Source organism: Eurypyga helias, unplaced genomic scaffold (assembly GCF_000690775.1).
Source record: "Eurypyga helias isolate BGI_N326 unplaced genomic scaffold, ASM69077v1 scaffold3531, whole genome shotgun sequence".
NCBI classification, from domain to species: domain Eukaryota; kingdom Metazoa; phylum Chordata; class Aves; order Eurypygiformes; family Eurypygidae; genus Eurypyga; species Eurypyga helias.
Genome location: NW_010228839.1, coordinates 58,896 through 68,581, shown reverse-complemented (window position 1 = coordinate 68,581; position 9,686 = coordinate 58,896). Strand labels below are relative to the sequence as shown.

The window sequence follows — 9,686 nt, the reverse complement described above, 5'->3', positions numbered from 1 at the left end:
ATTCCTGCTTACTTGCTTCCTATTTCACAGTACATACAAATACAGCCTAATATGCCTGTACAAGTTACAGCCTCAATTTCTACATAATTCCTGTTACATGCAAGGACAGTTTTGGGAAGATTCTTAACTGAACTTGCTGTTGCTTTCATACAACCCCTCTGGCTCTTGTGGGTACAGTAAACACCAAAATAAGTGTCACAATCCACTTGACTTTTCCTCTGCTACCATTTGAGGAAAGGATAAAACTGGTAGTATGTACCTGTTTGGACAGAACTGATACATGTAAATATAAAGCAGAAGACCCATAGCAAGTTGCAAAGGTTGACATAAAGTCTACACTATGAAGAGCTTCACTGAATACTGGGCAGCTCCTAGAAAATGAGGTATTTACTTTTGATAGACTTTGAGGAAGTGAAGACATCCATCTCCTGTGTTTGGGTTGTTTTTTTAAATAGTAAGAAATACCCTACAAAATCCAACCAACCGAAACACAGCCCACAAAGGAACTGGCAGTGGAAGGGATGCCAGTGAGCCAAAGAAGCAGGATTTACTTGTGAACATTATTGTTTTTGTCTGTACCCAGCAATCTTGGAACATATGGTCACAGGGATCATGTCAACAACTTCTTAGAATAATGTCGTCTGCCTTCCACGACACAAACTTCCCAGCAAACAGCAACTATTTGGTCAGAGCAGTATCTGATCCCTTCATAAAAAAACTTGATGGTAAAGTTACTATTTTCTCCCCAGTAATAAACAATGTGATACTACGACTTTGAAAAACGAGCAATCCTGCTGCCACAGCAAGGAACTTTGGCTCTTCCTTGAAGAGCAAAAATTCTAGATTAAGTAATTCCAGCAGGAACAGGCCATAATGTAACTCAGTAATCAAAGTATATCGGGTTAAACTGAATTTATAGCTGCTGTGATACACATAAGGGCTTTCTGTCCCTTTTCCTATACTTTCCTGTTTATAACAGCTTCCTGAGAAGATCATTTGTCCTTCAGGGAAGTCGGAAATTAAGCATCATATGAATAGAAAGGAATTATATGGTACATAGTAATGAGGAAGCCAATAATAACATTTGACTTCAGTGCAAGCGAGATTCCCTATTAAGAAGTAACAAGCATTCAGGAGAATTACAGATCCTTGTAATGGTTTACAGAGAATCTTATCTTCTGCTGAAGAATAAAATAAGCAAAAAAAAAATGGTTTGTCATAACACTGATGTGTGGTATGTGCTTAGGTTACCCATGAACAACCATATGAATTTTATAAAGGTTCTCGCTCAAATTCATGAAACAATTGCTTTTAAATATAAAATGTTATCTGATGGGATTACTGCTTACCTTATAAGTCATTCAGGAATTAGTTTGAATCACAGAATACTGTGAACTAACCTTAATAGATTTAGGAAACCTGTCTTACCCACCCAAGCCTTGTCTGAAGTTACAAATACAGTCACATTTGAAAATATGTAAACTGTATATTCAAAACCTGATCAAGCCAAAGTTTTACCCTTTACCTTTCTAGTTTGGGAATGCCTCCAACAAGCTGTAAATAAACTGGAGAATGAAAACAAAACTGCACTGCTAGAAGACAGCAGAACAGTAGAGAAACGAGGGTTGTAAAGGTTAGAAAGATCACAGCAGACATTGCCTGGTGTACTTGTATCTCAGTCAAGATATTGTGTGATGAATCAAAAGTGAGTTTCCTCATCTCACTTTTTTCTGTTGATAAGTACAGAACATCCACTTGCCATTGAGGAGGAGAAAGGAAAAAGTAGTTCTACTAAAGTGGATTGCCTGGGAGCAACAGCTCTTGCTGCCCTATTATAGAAAAAAGTAAAAAAAAAAAAAAAAAAGGTGATTTTATGGGAATTTAGTCTGGCAGCAGTACCAGAAATAAAACACTGCAGTGACACCAAAGTTGGGATGAAATCAGTTACTAGGTGCTTCAAGCTATCAAGTTCTCAGCTACTTATCCACTCACACAATTCAGTATAAACACCCAGCACAGTTCCATTACAAAGTCACTGCATTTTAGAAGTTACTTCAATTTTAAAATTACCAAAATAGCTCATAGTGGGAGAATATGAACCACCCAGATGTAACGAAACTCCATACTTTACAAGAACTAACTACTTCTATCTGTTGTTGGGAGTCTAGAATGTAATGAATCTCATGCTGGCTTAGTATCTCACAAAGCTACACTCATTAAAAAAGGAAAAACACAGGCATCTTTAAAGATCATATTCTAACAACCATCATCAGCTCTTACCATAGTAAGAAAGAATAACAGACTGCAAAATTAACATTTTTCCAGACCAAAGTAATTATTTTGTCTTACTCAATCCCTCTGAGATACCAACATCAAATTTATACAGAGCCACTTGTAAATACGTAACTAAGTAGTTGCAACAAAAAGTATCAAGAACATATAATGTCTGTGGTTACTTCCTCTCATCTTCATGCCTAAATATGCATTATGATGCAGTTTTGTTAATGTGATCCCTTACTGGACAGAGTTACTAATATTTGTCTAAGTAATCCCTGAACAAAGAAACAGGAGAGAATGGGACAGTGTACCTTCAAGCCAACCAGTATCCACCAGTACCTTTACAGCAGTTCCCTTGGCCTACATACCCTAAAGTTGCAGTTGCTACTTTACTAGCTATACAGCTACAGACCTGTAGCTCCAGGTGTTGGGAGTCTACAGTACTGTTCTCCAACTGCCTCAAACCTAACTTTTTTATCTAGAAATTTGGTCTAAACTACTGGGTATCACTGCTCTGGAAGTTTCACATTTCTCAAGCAAGTTCTTCTGTATTTATTCTCACGTGCAAGGGTAAACTAAGTATGTTAATTTGTTTTTTTAATACAGATATAACTTTGTATTTCCACTACAATTAGAAGAGCAGTAAGAGTATTTTTGTTAAATATATATATATACACACACATAAAAATCACTGAGGAACAGAAGGCAGGATTATTTCCAATTACTTTTTTTAAGTAAAAGTCACTTAGCTGATTTACAACCTACACTTTCAAAACAAGTTATGTTTTGAAAAGTTTTACACTTGCCCTATGAAGTATAAATTGAAAATATTTTTCAGTAATGAAAATATTTTTCCACCTTTGATGTTCTCCATATCTGATAACACTATACAAAGAACACTTACAAGCAACATACATTCACACACATTCAGCATACCTAACACTTTCTCCCATGATTTACTCTGAGGATCACTAAAAGCACCAAGAAAGAAATCTTACAAGAAAGCCACCTGTCACATACATGACTTGGAACTTCCTCTTCTCCCACCCTCCCCCAAAACTGTCTGAAATTAATACAAAACTACAGTTTCCTGTCTACACAGGAAAAGGCCGTATCTATTAGAAACTTTTAAAGAACATTTTTGGTTTATATAACAGAGAAGGTGTGGTGACATTAGAGTATGCACTACACCTGAAGACCAAATAGTACCACACCCAGGTGGACTAAGTACCTTCAGTAGCTGTATCAAACCACACATTGCCCATGTGTGGGCTTGCTCTGGAATTGAACTTTCTACATACTTCTCAATGTCTATAAATCAGATGAGCTGATGGTTTATATCACAGTAGGTTACAATTATCATTTAATTGCCATAGCAGATCCTTTTCCTATCTGTCCATGTGCATACAATGTGCTGCTTTCACACATCCCCCTATGATGAGAAGTGGCCTGAAAAGCAGACACAATGATGATTTAATATTATTAGTGGACAGTAATATTTAGACAAACAAATAGAAAAGGATGAATTCTAGTGTGCCATGACACCAGTCTTATGAATTCTAGCAAATAATCAAAGAACAAATAATAAAGTTTTTCAACTGTTGATTTTCTCTCAAATTGATCGGCACTACCACCATAGCCCTTTAAAACAAAAAACTTGTTCCCTCCTAAATAAAGTTATTAAATTAATAAAAAAAAACACTGGACTCAAAGAATGACCATAATATACAAGTTGTAAGAAACTACGTAAAACCATTCATTTTAGTGATTTCCTAACCTCTTGTGGTTATAAGGTTGAAAAGTAAACCAATGAATAACCAACTGAAACTGTCAGTTGCTTCAGCAGCAACTGCCATCTCTTGTTCCACTTTACCTCTAAATTTGGACCAGGATGAAAAGAATTAGAGGAAAGTTATTAGCCATTAGTGTTTACCTCTAAAGTACTGCAATTGATGCAGAAAAGATTAAATCATCTTGTAACCCACCCACCTAATGTTTTTAAGCTTATCTTTTCCTTTTACCAGGTCATCAGCAATCACAGTATCATCAGCACGCTTTACAGGCTATTCATAATACAAACCCAAAAGTTCATTCTCAATAACTTAGATATTCAGCACCACAGTGCTTAAAATCTCAGAAAATTTCACTTGTATTTGACACACACACTGTCAGTTCTCACTGTAATTGTCTTTCACATTGCTTAGGTGGAATCTGCTTTGTTTGCAAAGCTTCCTGCATCGTACAGAACAGCTCTACAGTTTTGTCTTACAAGCAGTAGTTCAGGAAGTTTAATTACCACAAGCAGATAGGCTTATCACTGCATCTATCACCTCATTTAAACAGTGTCAGTATCAATTCACATTAAAACTAAAGCATTTACCTAAACCTCAGCACCAGGCATGCCGTACTCTGCCATATCAGTTGTAGTGCTTAATCAGTGTACTTCTAAGCAACAGAACCAAATTTTCCCAAGACATTAATTTTACTCTTCGGTAACAGTTACACCCTAACTAACTTCACTTGCTGGAATATCTTGACTTTGATCTAATGAGGCCAAGAGGCTTCTAAAACACAAGCATTTCAGTCCATTTTTTGCTCCAGCATCCATTTGAAGAAAGAATCCTCTGCAGGATGATTTTACTCAGAAACACCATGATCTCAAATGTAATACATTTTATTCGTTTGCCAAAAATCTCTGCTCACCCTGGCTCATGGCTCATGTATGCAGTGCAATGTAGGTTCTGTAGTACATAGCCAGTCTGACAGTGACTTATACTACTGACAGGTAATTTAAAGCGCTCCTTAACTCCCGCACTGATACAGGTGGAGCAATATAGCTGGGAAACCTAGTTCTCCCAAGCACATTAAGTTTACTTCTGTTTTTAAGCTAATTGATAACAGCTTTTCTTCCATTGTTTGACACTACTTTATGGCACATTAGTCAGGATGCTGAGTTCAGTGGTTTTGATTCATCTCAAAGCTCACAGGGTTTAAGAGACTTGAGTATTAAGCATAAACAATTTCTGCATATATAACAAAGTATGAGCTGCTCCTTCTTGGATGAATCACTAAATCCACTTCCTCTCCAATTAAATAAACTCTCTCTTACACCTAATAATATGGTTTTCACATTATACTAGATCTTTCCCCCAATCTACTTTTAAAGGCAGCATCGCACTCGGAAGACAGCCCCTTTCAGAAATTTAGTTTGTAGCCAATTGGAGCATCTATTATTGAACAACTACCACATAAATGTGAACTTGGGGATAATGGAGATTTTAGTGTGGCACTAGCCACTACATGCACAGAACTATTTCTACGTACGCCAATACTAAACCAACATGATGTATTTAACTAACTAAAAAAAAAAAGCCACATTAACTTCTACTTAACCAGTGTTTCAATAGTCAGGAAGCACCACAAATCCTGTATTCTTTAAAAGCACTGATTCATAGAATCACAGACATTTGAAAGGAGCTCACTCCTTCCTCTGGTTAGTCTAAACTCCAGCTCAAAAAGCAGGGTCAACACCAAATTCAAACCAGGCTGCTAAAGGTTTTGTCCAGGTTTCCAAATCTTTAAAACCTCCAAGGATGGTGATTCCAGTGTCTCTGGTAGAGCAATGCTTAATCATCCTTCAAATGATATTCCACCCCACACCCCCTTAGTCAGTTATGACATCTCCAGTGACCTCTCCCGCTCCTTATGAGATATGTCTCCCATTCTCCTGCCATGAACTTCTGTAAAAAGTCTGTGTTCAGCCTCTCAGCTAAAGAGATGAAGTTGGTAAGAATTTGGCTTCAGCTAAGCTATGACAGACATGTCAAATCAGACACTTTCAAGGACCTACTGATTTCCTAGGTATCAAACAGAATTATATACTTCCTATGTGATACTGAAGTGCTAAGGAGAGACAGCACATCTAAGTTAAGAATTAACAAAACATAGGAATCCCAGCAATCTCCCTGACAACCTTAATATAGCCTGTTTCCCTAGTATAACAAGCATACTTTTAAACAAGCAAAACAAGCACATTGCCAGAGTTAAGAATGCAACTGCTCACTGCCATCTCATGCCAGCCTATTCTCACAGCTGGCATGAGATCAGATGATTGTTTGCCAAAACAATTTAATTTTTTTTCTGCTCATTTCATTGTAAACAAAAATAGTGACAAAATCACCAGGCACTAATTCACATCTCCAGTCCCTGTGCCAGCAAAAAAATGAGAAAAAAATCCAAAATACAAAATCAGAACTCTTTCAGCAACTATGGTGTGTCTTGACACACCATAAGACAGACAAATTGTAGAAAAATACTCCAGTCTACACACTACTAGGATAAAACCTGGAACTAAATTCCCATTGTGCAGTTGTGTTACATTCAACAAACTATATGAAACTTGAATGACTCAAACTGATGCAAATCAGAAAAAACTGAATTAGTAGTTCCAATATAGCCCATATTCAATTATTTGTGTGCATAAATATGCATCAATTATCTTACAGAAAAATACTTGAAACCATCATTTTCATTTCCAGCACAGGTCCTCTCCTGATAGCCCAGTCTTACTCCCTGTCAATAAGGAATAAATGCCATCGATCAGGCTATAGTCCTTAAACACAAACACCAAAAAAACCCACCAAAACAAACCAAAAAGACACACACAGCGCACAAACCACCACTGTGCTTTCTGCAGGCTAAGCACCATTCCTCACCTCTTACTTTCAGACAGACAGGATGGGGAAACAAAAAACTCTACCTCCTCCTTCTAGAGACTCCCTTCCCCATAAATAATGACTTCTGCTTTCCCAGCTCCCTGTCATTTACAGCCATTTTTAGTCTATCATATAAAAATCATTCCCCTAGACTTCCCAATGAGTTACCTAATTTCAGCTGCTATGCCAGCAACTAAAAAAAAACACCCTCTCGCACCAAGGTCTTGTTCAGCACTCTACTTGATGTGTGAAATAAGTTCTGGGAAAGTTTCTTGAATTATTCGCAACAAACTGACAGAGTGCAGGTTGATTCATCTCTGTAACTGCTGACACCTGATGAATCCTAAGTTGTGAGGCAGAACCAAGAAAGTCTCCACACCAAACTCTGAGAATCTTTGTGTAAACTCAGTGACAACTTCTCACTTGCACAAATACTGTGGCTTCTCTTACATAAGTCCCAAATATACCTTCATCTTATTTGCACAGTGACAAGAACAGGAATGAGGTACAAGTAAAGTTTCTCTCTGAGTACGTAAAGATATTGCTAGCCTCAGCAGAGTCAACTCCTCATTCAAACTTAAAGCCATCAAAATTTAGATTAAAGATTCTTCCCCTATACAATGGATGAAGCCTTTCCCTGATTACAGTCTTGTCCTTCATTACAAACCTATGGCAGTAACTGATAAATCTGGCTGTCCACTCACACTGACTCAACTTAAAACACACCTGAATCCCATCCCTTTTCCTCCCGAGAGGTCAACGCCTCTTCTTGTCAGTTTTACGCACTGCTTGTGTACATCATGTCCAGAATGAAAAAAATCTACTTTCCCATTCAGCCCATTCACTCAATTATATCACCACTTTATCTCAGGGCAAACCTATCTTTCAGAAGACATCTGGTTAAAGCAACATGCTCTGAGCCATCTTGCTGCTAGACTGTAATCACCTCCCTCCCCAAGAAACAAAAGTAAATGTCTGCATATGAAATCAAATATTAACATCATGCACTTTTCCCACTAAAAGTAATAAAAAAATCTAGTGATTCTAGAATAACTGAAAAGGACATGCAATGGAAATACTTGTTCTGTTCAATACAATTTTGAGCTCATTTCACTTTGATTTTTTTAAATTACATACTTCTTTCAGAACAAAGTATTCTCCTTTGCTGGCGAAAAATTCGTGACCACAGCTTCCATTTCCCTGTGTGATTTTTATATCACTTCCCTGCAGGCATCTCCAAGCAGCCTTCCTAGCTTCTTTAGTTAGGACATAGTAAAGGTAGTATAAACAAACATCTTGTTATATAAAGAAGTTTGTTTATACTTACCCTGTGCAAGGAAGTATGAGTTTGTTTCCAATAACACCCTAAACCAAAATAAGAAAAAAGATAGCCAAATAGGGTATCTAAGATATACATGATCATTTTTAATACACTTTATTCAGTAATTTTTAAAATAATTGTCACTTTCAATAGCTTTTTAAATTCCTCATACATTACAAATTCAACATCTTCCCCACACACATTCTAACTTAGTTTTCAGTGACAAAAAAACCCCACAGTTCTCAGGCTGATCAGCCCAAGGCTCTGCTGCACTATACTGATGAAAGGAACACAAGGTGGGAGCACTTACATACTGACTTAGGTTTAGCACTATCTGTGAAAAACCTTACACAGTCTAAATGAAATTTGAAACTAGTATTCTATTCAATAGGTAAATTCACGTAAGTTTTAGGTGTATGCTACATTGCTGATCTTGAAAATCCATCCATGAACTAAGCTAAAGAGTTGATTCAAAGGTAAAACAAATAAGTGTAACAGTAGTAAACAATTAATATGACAGTGTTTGGTTTTAACTGGTGTTGCTGCTACTGCATTTTTAAAGATACAATACAGTCCCACTAGCTTTGAAATGTGCCTACATTTCAAGTTATCAGGCTTGTAAGTAGAAATATCTTCTTTTAAATCAAGAAGTACAGGCATAATGAACAAACTCTACAGCCCTACAGAGGGTTTGTGTGCTCAAAAGTTTGTCAGATCTTTCCAAAAGACTGAACAATTTCCGAATTTGTAAGTTGGTTTCACACCAATTCAGAAGCTCCTTGGGAAGCACATCGTTTGCACCACAACCACCAAAATTTTGGATGCTTCAACACAGGAAAAAAAAAAAAACAACCCACCCTGTGATCCTTCACTCAAAAGGTGAGCAGGAGAGGTTACACCAACAGGTCGTGCCTACAGAAGAATGTTGCCACCGCCCCTCTCCCCAAAGGGATAGCCCAAGGCCCACGCCGCCGCGCACCTCCCGCATCACTCCCTTCAGGAAAGGCATGGGAATTCCCAGCTCCAGCCAACGACCACCCCCGGTGCGTTAGCACAGCGAGGCCCGCGACGCGCCGCACGCCCCCCTCCAGCTGTCACCTCTCTTCCAAAAGGCACCCAAAAACCTCCGCGGAACCTCAAGAGATTTTGATTTTTTAAAAAAGACTTTAACTCCTGAAAGCCGGGCACCCCCAGGCCCAGCCGCACGCCCCTTCGCCCCTGATTCTCTACTGGGGAAGCAACAAGACGACATCCGCGCCTCCTCCTCCTCCCCCGCCTTCCTCCTCTTGCTCAGACCGTCCCCTGCCCCCTCCCAGCCCCACATCTCGCTCACCAGCTTGGGCTTGTTCCGACTCTCCTCTTCCGCGGCGCGC

General features: G+C 38.3%; 1 protein-coding gene across 1 annotated transcript in view; it reads right to left on the bottom strand.

Annotated features, from left to right (window-relative positions):
• Window positions 1-9,637, bottom strand: part of LOC104515979 (protein diaphanous homolog 2-like) — a gene marked incomplete at its 3' end in the record, with an annotated part of 26,259 nt that extends 16,622 nt beyond the window's left edge. The window contains exon 1 of the mRNA XM_010160158.1: window positions 9,449-9,637. Within this exon, the coding sequence (XP_010158460.1) occupies window positions 9,449-9,637 (189 nt within the window). The remainder of the gene's footprint in view (window positions 1-9,448) is intronic.
• Window positions 9,638-9,686: the final 49 nt, after the last annotated feature.